The sequence below is a fragment of the Trichoderma reesei genome, assembly GCF_000167675.1.
Source record: "Trichoderma reesei QM6a unplaced genomic scaffold TRIREscaffold_19, whole genome shotgun sequence".
Taxonomy (NCBI): Eukaryota; Fungi; Ascomycota; class Sordariomycetes; order Hypocreales; family Hypocreaceae; genus Trichoderma; species Trichoderma reesei.
Window position 1 is genome coordinate 584,074 of NW_006711166.1, and position 16,115 is coordinate 600,188.

At 51.6% G+C, this 16,115-nt stretch overlaps 6 protein-coding genes across 6 annotated transcripts; 4 read left to right on the forward strand and 2 right to left on the reverse strand.

Moving 5' to 3' along the window:
- Positions 1-577: 577 nt before the first annotated feature.
- TRIREDRAFT_66657 (uncharacterized protein) lies at positions 578-1,963 on the reverse strand (the record flags this gene model as incomplete). Its single annotated transcript, XM_006967875.1, has 1 exon — positions 578-1,963. The coding sequence occupies one exon, from the start codon at positions 1,961-1,963 to the stop codon at positions 578-580; it is 1,386 nt and encodes a 461-aa protein (XP_006967937.1).
- A 1,547-nt stretch (positions 1,964-3,510) lies between these two features.
- Positions 3,511-4,385, forward strand: TRIREDRAFT_110311 (uncharacterized protein; the record flags this gene model as incomplete). Its single annotated transcript, XM_006967786.1, has 4 exons — positions 3,511-3,691; positions 3,779-3,906; positions 3,980-4,213; positions 4,272-4,385. 4 exons carry the CDS (start codon positions 3,511-3,513, stop codon positions 4,383-4,385), a joined length of 657 nt encoding a protein of 218 aa, XP_006967848.1.
- Positions 4,386-5,003: 618 nt separating this feature from the next.
- TRIREDRAFT_66766 (uncharacterized protein) lies at positions 5,004-5,956 on the forward strand (the record flags this gene model as incomplete). The annotated part of the gene is made up of 3 exons (XM_006967787.1): positions 5,004-5,048; positions 5,111-5,338; positions 5,378-5,956. 3 exons carry the CDS (start codon positions 5,004-5,006, stop codon positions 5,954-5,956), a joined length of 852 nt encoding a protein of 283 aa, XP_006967849.1.
- A 103-nt stretch (positions 5,957-6,059) lies between these two features.
- On the reverse strand, positions 6,060-8,461 carry TRIREDRAFT_123278 (uncharacterized protein; the record flags this gene model as incomplete). Its single annotated transcript, XM_006967876.1, has 3 exons — positions 6,060-8,002; positions 8,282-8,375; positions 8,426-8,461. Coding segments are annotated over 3 exons (2,073 nt in total), but the record flags the coding sequence as incomplete, so codon positions are not given.
- Positions 8,462-11,948: 3,487 nt separating this feature from the next.
- Positions 11,949-14,854, forward strand: TRIREDRAFT_123279 (sulfatase; the record flags this gene model as incomplete). Its single annotated transcript, XM_006967788.1, has 1 exon — positions 11,949-14,854. The coding sequence occupies exon 1, from the start codon at positions 12,251-12,253 to the stop codon at positions 14,852-14,854; it is 2,604 nt and encodes an 867-aa protein (XP_006967850.1). The 5' UTR covers positions 11,949-12,250.
- Positions 14,855-15,688: 834 nt separating this feature from the next.
- TRIREDRAFT_110315 (uncharacterized protein) lies at positions 15,689-16,080 on the forward strand (the record flags this gene model as incomplete). The annotated part of the gene is made up of 2 exons (XM_006967789.1): positions 15,689-15,963; positions 16,026-16,080. The coding sequence occupies 2 exons, from the start codon at positions 15,689-15,691 to the stop codon at positions 16,078-16,080; spliced, it is 330 nt and encodes a 109-aa protein (XP_006967851.1).
- Positions 16,081-16,115: the final 35 nt, after the last annotated feature.

Sequence of the window (16,115 nt, forward strand, 5' to 3'; positions counted from 1 at the left end):
CATCTGGGGAACACAGCGCCACCGGGCGTCTTCGTGAGCAGACTTGTATATTAAAGGAAGCACTATATAGTCATCTCTGGAGCTGAGAATGCTTACCCTCCGTTGCAACAAGAATGATCACTATAGGTCACGCCCCCAAACGCGACGAAGCCTTCGACAACCTTGTCTCCAGGTCATAGTTGGATATGTGCCGAGGACGGGGCGAGTCATGCCATCGGAAATGAGTGCCCAGCCGAAGTGTCGCTGTGATTACACATATCCGCCAAGTGCCGTTGCTAATGAGATCCAGCCCGGATGAATGAGCCTCTTCGCATCACATGGGCTGACTCAACTGCCATCGAAAGGAATGACCCATAACATATGAATCTAGCCCCAGTTTCTCTGTACTCTATGCCCATCGGCAACATCCGTGTGATCGCATTCTTCCATGATTGATCCTATAATCATTTCGAGACTCTTTGCCATCCTCCGTCAGGATTTCATCGTATGACCACTTCCATATAACCATTCGACGCTTACATGCAACCAGATTGGGCTTCCGGAACAGCCGGAAAAGCATCAGGGGCCTTCTCAACATCTACATCTTCCACTTCATGACCAGCTTTCCATCCACCCCGACCATGGCCTCTATCCTTACCCACATGACTGCGAACGACGCGGCGGAAAGCAGCGCGCTCGTCATCAAGGACATGCCCTCGTACGACTGCGCAGGCCTCCCCAATGAGTGACTCCGGATCAAGACACCACCCACCGGAGTGCCGACCAGAGAAGCCATTCCTCTGACCATGTAGAGAACACCGTTGACGGAGGCGAAATTGTGGATTCCAAACAGCTCGACCAAGCTTGCAGGGAAGAGAGCTACGTAGGCACTTGCAAAAATGCCGTATAGAATGGTAAAGGTGATGAAAAGACCTTGTGAAACAGCCGCATCGCCAGACAAGGTCGAGGGCACCCAAAAGCTGACGGTCGCGATGGCGCTGATGAGGGTCGTTGCAACCAAGGCATTGAGTCGCCCGATGTGATCTGCGGCGTAACCAATGACTATCTTCCCGATTGCATTGCAGGCGTTGCTCAGGGCAATGAAGTTGGCGCCTGCAGTGTCGCTGTATCCCAAGGTCCTGGCGTACGTAGCAAAGAAAAAGAGCGGCAGATAATACACGGCGGATTGGAAGATGGCGCCCAGAGCTTGGGCCGCAAACTTGCGTGTGCGAGCAATTCGCCAGTTGACGATGGGCACCTTCAAGAGGCCATCAAGGCGACTGGTTCTTGCGCCGTTTTCCATGTCGATTCGAGCCTTCGTTTCGGGTTCCCATTCCATAGCCAAACTAGCTGCGATGTTGAGTCCAAAGGCAAGGCCTCCAGCAAGTCGCAGGGCATTCCGATAACCCATCGAGTCTACGGCTGCCTTGAGTGCAGGTGCCCATACAAGGCCTCCTATGCCTGTGCCCGAGGTTATGATGCCCAATCCGAGACCTCGGCGTGTGGTGTACCAGGTTGGGGCAATTGTCACAGCCACCATGTAGCTCATACAGGTTCCCAATCCGAGAAGGGCTCCTTGAGTGACTTCGAAGTGCCACAAAGACTGTCCAAAGCTTGCCAGTATCATCGCTGCGGAGAAAATAGTTGAGCCGATGAGCGAGATCAACCTGGGCGAGAAGCGCTTTGCCCAGGCGACAACAAATGGCGCTCCAATGGTCATGAGGGAGATGGACATGGTGCCGATGAGATCGATCAATGCCGGTGACGCTCCGGTAAATGGGGTGTCTGGCTGTTGCGAAAGCGTCTCGAATACCGCTTGGAAAATGCCAAAGGCAAAATTGATGCCGCAGCAAGTAAACACGATCGTGAAGGAGGCAATGGTAATGATGATGGTTTGCCTACTAAAGGAGTTACGGACAGCTTTCCTAGCAATGGGAGGGGTTGTCGTAACCGATCTGCAGACGAAGCTGACTACGGAGCACATGAACTCAAGAAGCATACCGATTCGAAGACTGCGTATTGGGAGTATCTGTATGCTCGGTTGCGGGTTCTTCTTCTGCTCTTGATGGTGCATGCCGTTGGGTCAAAGCGATGTCATCTCGCGTAAATGGGCCTTGGGAAGAGGCCGTTTCAGCCATCGTCTCTGTCGTTGTCGACATGACTTCAAATGTTGAGTGTGGAAAGGTGATGGAAGGTATGGTATATCTAAGCTGAGAGTGAGACAGATATGCGTACGTCGAATGAGGGCGTGTGTAATCCGGCGTAGCGAGAGTATTTGTAGGTTATTGGGTTGGTAGGGTTAGTATTAAGGTAGGGGAAGTCGGCAACACCATTTGACTCACAACATGACTCAGCAGCTAATAGCCGATTAGCTTTATGGGATCAACAACGCTTCCATCCCATTACTCAAGTAATTTGCCTATTCGAGCTGCTTGATTCCGCGGAGATGTTACGTTTGATATGGCTCCTTTCGAAGTTGGACGAACATAATCCGGCTACGGAGTTTATATTGCCGCTTGATGACGAGACAGCACGCTCTCAACATCCATTTAGCATCAAGCATAGCGTAATCTCATCTGTGGAGTTCGGAGCCCTGCCCTCGACATGTTCGGTAGTTGATGAACTTGAGAGATTTATTCTGCCTTTTTGGTTGGAATATACAAGCAGTGCTTCAAGCGCCAGGAGCTCCGGTTGCTCCAGGCTTTGCTTCCTTCAATGACAGCACGAAGGAGCATCTTGAATAAGCGGTTCGAGTACTGGCCTGTATGTATAGATGCCTGTTGCCTCTATCCTTTTGGAGATTCCGTATACCGACCCTGTTTCGGTCGTCATTGGTTGTTTGCAAGAATCACTTGTTTGGATTGGAGCTCCGAAGCAACCCCACCGTCATACATATGCTCGGCATCTATTCCAACCTTGATCAAACTCTCTCGAAGTCAGATGAGTGCTAGAAGTGCATCGACAGTTCCTTAAATTCAGCAAAGTCACTCAAGCTAGAAAGACCTCACAGTCACACAGTGATCCGGTACAGCGCACATATGACCTGCCCTACAGAAATGTGATTGACGTGAAATATTGGAGTGTCGCTGTCACAAATCTTCACGCTTCACGCATTGAGAGGCGGGACGCGGAACTCCGCAGGACAGAATGTCGGCAGCCCCCTGCTTACTACATGTAGATACGCACTTTTCCAGAAGTACAGAGAGCTTGATTACGAATGAGGTGACGCATTGGTTAGGCTGCGGTAGCAAATTCACGCCGATGAGCAGCAGCTCGATTTGTTGTATTGCTACTACACTTATGAGCCGCCCCAGTCCTGTAAGACTTTGTGAATTCACTACTTCATACGTCAATAAGCGACGAAGAAATGATGGGGTGCTGGAAATGTTTACATGGAACGGCCAAGCCTAGGATGGCTGGCCCATAAGAGATATATGAATATACGAACCTTGACAATTCTCCTCGACGAGTAGTCTCAAACACTCCATTAGACCTTCGACTCAATAACGAACTTTGTTAATAATAGTAATCATGCTGTCTCAGATACTCCGCTTTACTTTTCCCTCCGGAACCACCGTCTCGTCGACATCATTCCTGAAGTTGCGCCAACAGATTGCTGCGACAGGCGCGACAACTCAATACTATGGTTATACCGCGCCCACAAAAGTGTTGAGTCTTCCCCGAAAACGCCATGAGGTATGCTGGGTCCTCCGTAAGTTGAGGTTGTCATCCCGTTGTAGATGTGTGCAGTCATGTGGCTGACGTCTAAGGAAACCAGAGTGGCCTTGCGAGCTGATAGATCGAACTGCCGTGGCCAAGGGACTGGCTGAGGCCGGTGTTGCCGATGCGACATCTTTGGTCCTGGAGTTTACTGATGCTCAATGCAAACATCTAGTCTCTGCTCTTGAGGCTCCAATCTGCGAATTTGTATGTGGCAAATGCTCTCTTCTTATTCCCTTTGATGTTGCCTCCATATGTATGCTAACCGAGCATAAAACAGGCGTGCATCCGATTGAGAGACGATGCCTCATTAGACAATGAGGCGCTTCAAGCATCGATGGAAAAAACATACTCTGATACCTACAAGATACAAGGTTTTACAGGAGGTCACTGGGCATACGCAACCAACACAAATGAGACAGCAGGTGTGCCTTGCAGTGCCCCAACAGAGGAAACGGTACCCATATCTCAGAGAAGGCTTGCGGTCTACTACCTTGGATGGGAGAGCATTGAGGTAAGCCAATGGCAAGATTATTGCTGCATTTGCGGCATAGTTGCTGAGATGCTATTAGCTGCATGAAGATGGGACCCAAACAGATGCATTCGCGGAAGAGATCAACAAGCTACAGCCATACTTTGGCCCAGGATCTGGAGCTTGGTATGCCATGCTTCGCCAACACAAGTAAGGCTCCATAGTGTAGTGTGTTATGAAAGCCTAGGTCTAGTCCATAGTTTTTGGAAGTCATGTTTTGAGATCCCCTGGCCGCCTGGACGACGACGATATGCAAGGCTTTTTGCAAGGCTTTGAGGGAGGCTTTCGGGAAGACTGCCTGACATGTTACCAAAGGGGTGGCCTCCTATATGCTAGTGAGCCTGTCAGTTTACCTATACTCATGCAATGGAAACATTACATGCAAAGGCAGTTACATATTCTTTCCTTTGAACTGTGCGTAGAGCAGAGCCTGCTGGCTAATAAGTATAGCAGCCTTGACGAGGACATGGACACGAAAATAGCCTAATTGTGAGCCCCAAATTCTTCGCCTCGACAAGTGTCTTCCACGTCTTTACTCGATTTCATCTCATCGAGAGCGAGCATATAGATATGTATTAGATATCGCAAACAGACCCGCCATCCACCGAGGCGCAGCTCAGGCGTGATCGTGGCGGAGGCGCCAAGTGGTCGCCATGAATGCATTCCTGCTCGCAGCTGGATATATAACGCAAAGGAGCCTTCACTGAGGCGCTTTTCAATGTTCCAATTGGTATCTACGATTCAGGTAATTCGTTCGTGAAGGTAGATCGAAATGGCCCCAACATTGCGAATCGCGCTGGTCCAGTTTCAGGCCAAGGTGGGCTACTCGTTCAATCTCTTCTCATCATCACCCCTTCGCTAACAACTCACTCTGAATAGCCCCTCTGTGTTTCGGAAAACTTTGAGCGGGCAGCCTCAGAGATCCGATCTGCTGCCGCCCAAGGCAACCACATTGTCGTGTTACCTGAATACCACCTCACATCATGGGCCCCAGAGGACCCTACGTTTACGGATGCTTGTGCAGCTTCTGCGACGTATCTGCATCAATATCAAGAATTAGCCAGAGTGTTGAACATTCACATTGTTCCGGGGACGATTGTTGAGCCTGTCGTTATCCATACCTCGGACACCATCACTGTGGAACAGAACGTCAAGCCAGGTGATCCGGTCGTCGAGCTGCACAACATAACTTACTTCATTTCTGGGACTACCGGGGAGATACTAGGAACGTATAGAAAGAAGAATCTATGGCATGTCGAGCGCGGTATCCTTACAGCGGACAAGAAGTCGCCGCATAAGGCCTTCGACGTTCCTTTTCCCGGGAGCAGCCATGTCGTGCGTGTTGGCCTGCTCATCTGCTGGGATCTCGCTTTTCCCGAGGCTTTACGGCAATTGGTCGCAGACGGTGCAAAGCTCGTCATCATTCCTGCGTACTGGCACATAAACAAGGTGAATCCGAAACTCTTGGCTTTGAGCCCAGACTCAGAGGCTGTATTCTTGGACAGCGCCACTGTTGCTAGAGCGTACGAAAATACTTGTGCCGTTGCTTTTTGCAATGCTTGGGGCCATAGCCAAGTTACGATGCCGGTACTTGGGTCTCTTGGTAAGCTGGGAGCTGAAAAAGAAGGATGTATAATCAGTGAGGTCGATTTGGATACTCTTGAGGTGGCAGAGAGCCATTACAAGGTAAGAGAGGATATTGGTAGCAAGGAGTGGCACTATTAGCGCTGATATATGACTCTGCAAGGTTTTTGGGAGTCGTATGATTCAGTGAATCTGATGTAACGATGCTTCATAATATGCATAGAGTCCGAAGTGAGCTCTTCACCTGGCTTCCTAGAAGCTCTGCTGCCTCCCCATTCATCAGTGCGTGAACGTATGCGTCTCCAAGTAGTTCGAAAACCCCGTGTCCGTTTGGTAGAGAACAGGTTTTTTTCATCACAGGCGAGGAAGCAAAGGTTTTTTCTCTGATAATGAATGGAAGGCGTGTATCACTCAGGATGCCGACGAAGTCGCCTGTCCGAACATTGTCATCGCAGATACCGATGTAACCCGACTCTGTGAGCATGAGGCTGCGCCCGCGCATCGTGATGGTAATCAGCTCGGCGTATGCAGGCCACTTGTGCAATATCTCGGGCAGGTGATGCCTCGAAGAACGCAGCTGCTCCAAAAATTGCTGCGGATAGCGGGCGTCTTGAGCAAAGTAAGAGTTTGGAGGAGTATGTTCCCAGTCGGCCACCAAAGTCACAGCAATGGCGCTGATGATGTGCTGCCCGGTAGGCATATAAGTGTCGGCCGAGTTGCAAGGGGAAAAGGCAGTCTCGTCAAAGCTCGTTGCAACTGAGCATAGAAAGTCATTCAGCGCATGCTTGGCCTGTTGAACAGCTCCCAACAGCCTTTTGATGTCCAGCGGAATGACCGCGGTGACGACGTCTTGGATAAGACCAACGGTGACCAGAGCACGTCTGTTGTCTTCGAGGGTCAATACTTTGAATTGATGATTTGGTATCCCCCACGAAGCGTCTTTGTTCCTTGGGGAGTGGTGTAGAGGCTTGTTGTACATTGTACCCCTCCAGTCTGGTACCCAGGATGGAATGGTCTGGCTGAGCGTGTTCTCGCGCCGCGCAGGTCGCATGGCTGAAGCAAGCTGCAGTACGTGAGTTGTGGAGTTGTAGTTGGTATCGCGGGGAAAGTCGTTTCCTATCCCCATCATGAGAATCGCAAAGTCCGTAAAAACATCGCGGAGAGGAAGGCCATAGTCAATGTTGTCGACGAGGAGCTGCATGCCGGCAGAGTCTGGAAACCAATGTTGCATCACTCCATACAAGGCATATAAGCGGTCTCGTGGGTTGGAGCATTCGAAACTGTCGAACTCGACAAGAGTATCGAGAGGCGCTTGTCGCTTTCCCCTCGCATTCGCGTTCCGAATCCGCGACATTGTCCGCAGAATAGTGCGGTGTTTCTCGCTGAAGCCGCCCTCGTCGTGATCAGATAATTCGACAAAGGCCGACTCGAAGGCATTCCAATGTATGCTTGCCGTTCCATAATGCACCCATACATCCTTGGCCAGTACCACTTCTTGTATGATCCAACTTCGCTTGAACCAGGACCTCTCAAGCAGAGACTCGATAGGTCGAGGGTGAGTGCCATTGCCCCCTAGAAAGGCAGAAACTATCTGGTTTATCTTGAACCTCTTTCTCCAAGACCGATGACTGTTGTCGTCCTCACTTTGCGGATCATCGGAGATCAGAGTAGCCAGATCGGCGAAGAAATCGAGACACAGCCTTCCATGGCTCAAGACATCATCAGGCCCCAGCCAGACAAGAACACTCTGGGCTCCGGCATATGTCTCTGGGAAATGGGCGACCTGGCTATTACGCTCTGTGATGTTCTCTTGATCGATACAAACAGCGTCAACCCATAGAACAAGTGTCTCGTCTGGCTTTCTCAGATTGCGTAGTGCAGCATATAGGTTCTCGGTGATGCGAATAATGCTACTAGAGGGCTTCGGTATCAGGTGCGCATTGCTGTCGTTCAGTCTGTCGTCGCCTACAACATAGAGTAAATGTGAGTATACCGGTGATCCCCACGTATATGAGAGGGCCTGATACTTGACGCTCCTGGGATTCGGCTCCGTAGGCCCGCCTTCTTCAGGGTTGACATCGGGAATCTCCGTTTCCACCAGACGGCAGATCAAGAGGTCGCCATTTCCCACATCACGCGTAGGCATGAGATGCAGCAGTCGGATGGAGAAAATACCGCGAGAAGTAGCTGATAGCGGCCTATATTGGTACTCCATCTTGATTGCACAGTTGTATCAAGATGTTGTGGGCTCTAACTTCGTAATGAGAAGAGGAATATCCCCGAGTTGATCTAGCCATCCCTCAATTGCCCTTGACTATGGATGCCTAGAAATTGATAGTGGGATGCGGAGTATTGTTCCTTGTGTTGAGCTATTCTGACTTTCCGCAGACTAGGTCGCCACACAGAGACGGCATCTTGCGATTGAAGGCGCTCAAATACAGCGAAATCATTGCATGCAGAACTTACCCAACCTAGGAAGGTCGTAGAATGACAGGTAACCACCGAAAATTTTGATATGGACATTGCTTCCAACTTGCCAAAGGCTGATGAACACATATCCCTTGAAACAGGTTAATATGGCTACCCTGAAGTCATGGGCATAAAACTCACTTTCGAATCCCTGAAAAGCACGGGGACTGCAGCCATAGTCCGGGCTAGAATGCCGCATGTACTTTACAGGATGCTGCTACATGCAAGCTGATATTTCACCTGCAGGTGGTGTAATAGCGACATCTATCTCTACTACGGTTGCATTCGCAACAGGTGTCTATTTGTGATCAGGACAGGCAGGATACCTATTCAAAGAACTTGAGGTATCTACTAAGCTTGTTCATTGTTCTTCCATTCACTGCTGGCTTCGCATATATGTCTTCACATAGCCCATCAATCCCCTCGAATTCGGAGGCAATACAGTCAAGCAGAGGATCCGTCGGATGGGTGCTTTCTACCCTGCTAAGGTACCAATGACACACCGAAGGATGCAACAACCAATAAACGCCGTCTTCTGCATAGCGTTGGTTGCTCAAAGGGCACGAGGCAATCGTGACATGTGCTAGAGTGGACTGCATGTCCGAGCTGAAGGTGACGGGAGCCGGCTGGGCCTCACTGCATCTTCAGCTCGTCTGGCCTCTGGTCATGTTCTTTCATGAGGCAAAATTGCCCAGGCTTGTCCACACGTTCTGGCAGCATGCGGCACGACTGCAGGGCAGGCTCGGCCACTTTATTGAGTGTCTATCGCTATTTTCGTAAAGGCAGTGTTTAGCTTTTCACCCACGCGACGGCTTGATTATGTTCGAGACTCGGGCGAGGCGCAGTATTGCCTCCAGCAGCCGTCGCTAGTACATGTTTAAATTCGGTGTGTGTGTGTGTGTGGGCGTTTTGAGGGTGAGGCTGAGCCGCGTGCGACTAGCAAAAACTACAAATCACAAAAGGAGCTGCTTCATGCTCAGCTTTGGCTTTCAACGTGTGACATGCATTTTTCAGGGTCTGCCACCACTGTACATAGTACATGCAGAATACGAATCAATTCCCGCACTTGTTGCGTGACGTGTTGGGGTCGAACTTGGGTGGCTCGAACTTGGGTGGCTCGAACTTGGCGCTCTGAGACGCTGGGATCGCTTGGGGATCATCGCTTGAAGCAGGATGCGAACCATTGCAATGACGGAATACGTGGGGACGGTCTGACGGGAAAACGCCTGAAAATATGGGACTGGCGCCTGGTTCATAAGAGAACTCTGGAGAGGCAATTTGATGGGCCGGAAATTGAACTTGAGTCAGCACAGAATAGATTTAGCAGGAACGGGCGCGACGATCGAGGAAACATAAGGTACTGTACTGTACGGTAGAAGCGTTCACAAATACAGCGACTGTGACTATGTCCTCCAGGCAAGGCTTTCACTCGAAGCCACCAGGCGAGAACCCTGGGAGGAGATGAGAAACAAAATTCAACGGCGAGGCACATCGTTCCAAAAATATCGGGCTTGGCGGCCAACTCTATCTCAATCTTAATGAGAGTCTCAACTCAGCTCCAACCAAGGGACTCGGAGCCAAGACGGGCGCTAAATTGATGCCTGGTCAGTGTGGTCTCAAAAGGCGGGAGGCGAAAATGCACGGGGACAAAGTCTGGTAATACCAGGTAAGGTAAGCTTGGTAAGGTAGGTAAGGATGGCAGATGGCCGACAAACTTTCCATTGGCGAAGCGAAGCATCTTTGAGAGACCCCTTTTCTTGGGGTTGGACGAGCGGCGATTCATATAAATGAACTGCAAAGCTCGAAGAACAGATGCCTGTTCGAGACTGAGTCGCAGATCTCGGAAGGAGGGCATCTGTACGAGTAATCAGAGCCCAAGTATTCTGTCCAGGCAGCCCCTTTTAGCTGTTTTCTTCGGTCGAAGGCCCGACACCGCCATCATTCTGGCGGGATACGAGCAAGCTACAGTCGAGACGGGTCCATCCAGTCCATGCCATCCAACGGCGGCACCTGGCTCCGTGGGCGCTATAAGAACCGGGGTAGAGGGGCTGGATGGGCAAATGGGGATGGCTTCACATATGGAGTAGCCTACTAATTATATGGTCAGCTGCGTGGCTGGTAATGCAATGAGCATCCTTAGCCGAAGATTTTATCGGATAATACAGGATACTATCAGAAGATCTGAAGCATTGAAGACAAGAAATGGGCTACTTTCTTCCAGACTGTAAGCAGCAATGTCCCCCAATGTACTGTATGGTGGCACTGTGACTGGAGGGCTCAAAATCAAGACACATCTCTAGGACTATGGATGATCTTCTTTGAGATGGAAAGTTGCCTCAGCGGACTACTGTACCAGAAATGATCAAAGCTCTAGGAGAATGAGTTGGATGGGTGCACATGTGTATCTACTAACCTACCTCGAGAGGTATGTGCTGGTAGCGGATCAGTCCCGTCTATATATACCTCCTACCTTTACCTTATACATAAGGTAATGGGTAATCTTTGACTAAGGTCTCAGATACCTGTTCGTTCGTCACCGCAGGGCCTGTCATTCGACATGTCCACGATAAGATGGATATCCTAGGACTTTCGTACTGTATTACTGTATTCTCAGTGCTGATCCAACAGAAAGCCAACATGGAAGCCATGGTACAAGGGCACAATGAATCACGGTGTGGGAATCCCATCCCATTTTCTGGCCACAGGAAACAAAACCTGAGCTCCATGTCCAGTCCCCATTGACCACAATAGATCCCACATATTCATCCAAGCCACGGCGCCAGAGCACAGGGCAAAGCACGCGACCGACCTGCTGTCCTGGCCCAATCAGCGCCGCTCCAATCCGCCGTTGCGCCGCCTCCTGATGTCCTTGTGCTGGCAAGCCTCGGCCCCCATCGACTCAATTCAACTTCTCGAAGCTAGCGGAGCATGCAGGTGGAGCGCTGGATATGGTCTTCTTGTGGGCGGTGGGGGGGGGAACCTTGGACGGATGGAACTTTGACGCCAAATGTCGCAGTGCAAGTTACAGCGCCCACAGCGCCGCAGCAGCAGCGCCCACGCCGAGTACCGGTACTCGCAGAAACTCGCAGCCGCAGGGCCTGGGTGCCTTGGAGGTGCCTTGGAGTGCCCTTTTATAGCGCACGGATCACCCCTAGCGGCCAGCTGCCCCGCAATATCAGCGCCACGCAGGGCTCTGATTCGCCCCCAATCGTGCGACAGAGGCGGCAGCCGCCCCCCTAGTGCCTGGCTCCAGGTACAGGTACCTCCGTTGATCTCCTGGGGCTGGCTGCTCAACTCTGGAGCACGACCACCTGTTCAACCAACCGCCTCTGGCGACGATCCAACCAACCGTGTTCCTCCATCGTTCTCGACTCTCCTTTTTCCCTTTCTCGTGCTTTTCAACTCTCCTTCGCCCGCATTAGCAGCCGCTTGCCCTGCACTCCTTTGGGCTCAGGCTTCCTCTGCGATCTCGACCTTGCTCGGCCGGCCTCGTTCCTTCGCCGACTAGCCGCTTCCAATCTCGCCTATCGACCAGGACCGGAGCATCGTCACAATCTTTCTCTCCGGCGTGTCCCCTTTCGATCGTCCCTCTCTCCGATCCTCTACTCGTCCTCTTCGTCTCGTCTGCAGTTCACCTGTCACCTCTTCAATCTGCCTTGTCCCCCTCAACCCCCCTCCTTGGCACCCTGCCCTATTCCTAATGAACGCTTGCGAACAGCCTCGTCTGCATCGCTTCCTCAAACGCCAGCAACTGTCCGCCAAGGCCAGCTGCGGTGCGACATACTGCCTTTAACCAACAATTATCTTTCGACCCGTTTGGTTTTCTTCTTGGTATCACCTTTCTTCACATTGCCATCACCCGAATCGCGTCGCAGTCGCCTTCCTGGACCATCTCACCTTGGCTGCTTTGCCATCTGCCGTCAATAGCGACGACCTCGACTTCGAATACCCCGTCTCGATATCGCCATGGAGCCGCCCGCTGGCAGTCGGCTCGATGCTTCGCCCTCTCCCTCACACCATCTCGGCGTGACGCGCAGCTTCGCACACGCCGTTGCTTCTCGCCTCACCCGCCGACGATACGTCGCCAATCTCGTCTCCCGCTTCGCCAACCGCCGTTTTGCCTTTGCCGTCGCGACAGTCTCTATATTCAGCGCCAAGGGCGTCCACATCTATACACATCTATCTTCATTACCCCTCGTCCACCTGGTGAGATGGGGGTATTCCTTCTTTGCGCAGGACGTCACGCTGCTGGTCCTTGTCCGGCTGCTGCTTGACCCCTGGCTGACGGATGGCTCTGGCTGGTTGCGCACTGCGACGATGAGCCTGGCGTCGATCATCATCACATATCTCATCACCGTAGGTGTTGTGACAGTAACCTTCTTCGCCGTGTGCGGCTCGGAAATACACTGGCGCAACATTGGCCTGGCGGGCGATGCCTCGTCCTTCGCCATGTTTCTCTCCGGTCTTGCGTCGCTGGTCCTGGTGCTCTTCACCGTGCTCTTCGTCGCCTGCATCATGCAAGACATCTGCTACCTGGCGGCGGGTATAGCTACCGACATTCTCAAGTGGCCTATCTCGTTTGCTCTGCGCCGCTCTGGATCCTCGGCAGCCACTTACTCTCAGGTTCCCCAGCTTGACGTTGAACTTGCCAACACCTTTGATGATTTGGAGGACGAGGAGGAATTCTGCAACTTGAAAAGCAAGACGTCAGTCACCATTCTGAGGCGGCTGCTCTACGTCTTCATCGGCTGCGCACTTCTTACCCATGTCATCCTCATCCTCATTCGGCCAAACGAGAGCGCCTTGAACTTCTTATCCTGGACTCCAGCTCTCCTTCCTTTCGTCGACTTCACCTTTTCGTCTCCCAGTCTCGACCATCTTGAGCCCGTCTACAACACCGGCATCGGGCGATCCTGGGACAACCGCACCGCTTTGACCGATCCCATTTCTTTCCCTTGGCTTCCTCGGAGACACGTTCCTGGATTTGGCGACTGGTACAAGAACCACAAGCATTACAACGCTGCTGCGGATCCCCTCAAAATCTCCAACCTGCAGGACTCGCTTCTCCCAGCGCTGGAGGATAAGCTCGCCGACGTACCGATCCGCCATGTCATGCTCATTCTCCTCGAAAGCACGCGAAAGGATGTGTTTCCCCTGAAGAAAGATGGCCTTATCTGGAATCGCCTGTCCAATTCCTATAGCAACGGAACCTTACCCGAGGCAGCTCAAGCCATGCTCGCAAATCTTACATCCAACGCCAACTATATCACGGGCGACTACGACGACGGGTTTGAACACGAAAGCAAGAAGAAACGGGGCGGCATCAGCTTCAGCAATGCTCTCACCACTGCTACCTATACCATCAAGAGCATCGTCGGCACAATGTGCGGCCTCACGCCGCTCATGGCAGACTTCAACCTGGAGTACCTTCACCACTTTTATCAGCCGTGCTTACCCCAGGTTTTCGACGCCCTCAACAAGCTGGAAAATGAAGAGTCCGATACGGACGAGGAAAGCGTCAAAGACTTTACGTCTTTCAAATGGCACTCTAGCTTTCTGCAATCCGTGACCAAGAACTACGATAGATATGTGCCTCTTATGTCTTCCATGGGTATCTCCCCCGACAATCTCGTCTCCAAAGAATACCTTAGGAGCCGTTTCGCAAAGTTTGGTCCCGTCGACCTGCCAGACATTAACTACTTTGGCATGGCCGATGTTGCCGTCGAAGACTACATTCGAGACGCCTTCGTCCAGGCCAAGAAGAACAACGAGCGCGCCTTTGTCACGCACCTGACGAGCACCAGCCACCATCCGTTTGCGATCCCAGCCGAGGAGCCATACACACCGCTAGGTAGTGGCCTGGACGATATTTCCCACTATGTCAACGCCATTGGCTACGATGACCGATGGCTAGGCAAGATTATGAAGATCCTAGACGAGGAGGGCGTTGCCGACGAGACTCTTGTGGTGTTTGTCGGCGATCACGGAGTGTCCATGCCTGAGAACAACATCTTGGCGCCCTATTACAACCCAAACATTGGCACTCTCCGCGTGCCTTTGGTCTTTTCTCACCCCAAATTACCGGCAATCCAAGTCGACGACGCAATCATCTCGTCGCAAATCCTTCCTACGATCCTCGATCTCCTCCGTGAAACCGGATCGCTCTCCAAGTCGCAGACGCGCGCCGCCTCGGATATGGTCCAGAACTACGAAGGCCAGTCGCTCATTCGGCCAGTCCATACGACCAACAACGAAACCGGCCAGGCCAACTGGCAATTCACCGTTGTCAATCCGGGTCGCGCCATGCTGAGCATTCGCGACGCTCGTCAGCCTGACTGGCATCTCGTCGTGCCCATCATCGACAACGTCGAGTGGCAGTTTACGAATCTAATGAAAGATCCCACAGGGGCACACACCCTGCTCGGGTTCGACTTTGTGAATTTCATGTACAGCGTTGAGAACACACACGGCGTCGACGCCGCGAAATGGGTCGAAGAAGCTGCATTTATGGCCCGCTGGTGGGTCGAAGAGAATGGAAAGCGATGGCGTTATGGTCCCTATGCCAATTAGAGAGGCATCTGGCTCTACTTCTTTTTATCTTTTGTCCTTCTTCTCATCTGCAACTTTCATCTCTTTCTTCTGATATCTTGCTTTATTTCCCCCCAGACTCTCTCGATGTACTGATATATATATACGGGGACGGCATTGAAACCGGCGTTAAATAATAAATCATGGGGCTGCGGAGGTCTTTGTGAACTTTGACATTATCTGATGTTCCTTTCTTTGATGCTTGTGATATTAGTACATATATCTACATAAGGTACTTTTCACATCGTTAGTACTGATGACGAGCATCAGTACACGTCCTCAATGGGTACGAGTTTAGGTATGTGACTGGTATCTACCTACCTACCTACCTACCGTAGATACCTAGGTAGCTACCGATGCTTACCTGCTGCGTTCAATTGCCCCTGTGCCCATCGACTACATAGGTACCCGGTAGACGAAAAGGTCCAGCTCAGCGCGTAGGCATGAGATTATAGGTACCTATAGAAGCAATCTTCACTCGTAATGAACCCTGGGACATCTCCGCGTCTCTCGGGTCATGGCCCGAACAGAACATGGAATCCTTTACAGTGCGTGCATTGGAGCTTCAGGTTCCTTATGTGGGCCTTCGTACGGTGTTCTAAGTGGCTAAGCTTGTGTAAATGAGCGGGGTCTGCTGAGGAGCTTCGTGACGCCTACCTACCTACTTCATCACCTTCCAGTTGGACGCTTTCGCAAGATATTCCGTATCTGCTCACTGTACGGCTCTGCTACATCCGATACTCACGCCATCTTCATCTCAAGCGGCCTCGTGTCCTTGTTCTCTAGACTTCTGTCGAGCCACTCAACAGTGACACCATGGCCACGATATTCAAGCTCATATTCTACGTCCCACAAAGCCACATCGAAGTTTGCAAAGCTGCCATCTTTGCGGCTGGAGCTGGTCGCTACCCCAACAGCTCCTATACAGAATGTTGCTGGACGGCGTTGGGCACCGGACAGTTTCGCCCGGTGAGCGGAGCCAACCCGCACATCGGACAAGTCGATAAGCTGGAGACTGTGCCGGAAGTGCGTGTTGAGGCGCCGTGTGTGGGACAGGAAGTGGCAAGGAAGGCTGTCGAGGCGCTGAAGAAGTATGTGTCGAGCCATGTCATATCGCTTGGGCGAGAAGATTCTAACAGAGTTTTGTTTGCAGGGCTCATCCGTATGAAGAACCGGCATATGAGGTGTACAGGCTTGAAGATTTCTAAACGGCGGAATGTTCCAACGGTTCCCGTGTTCTTCT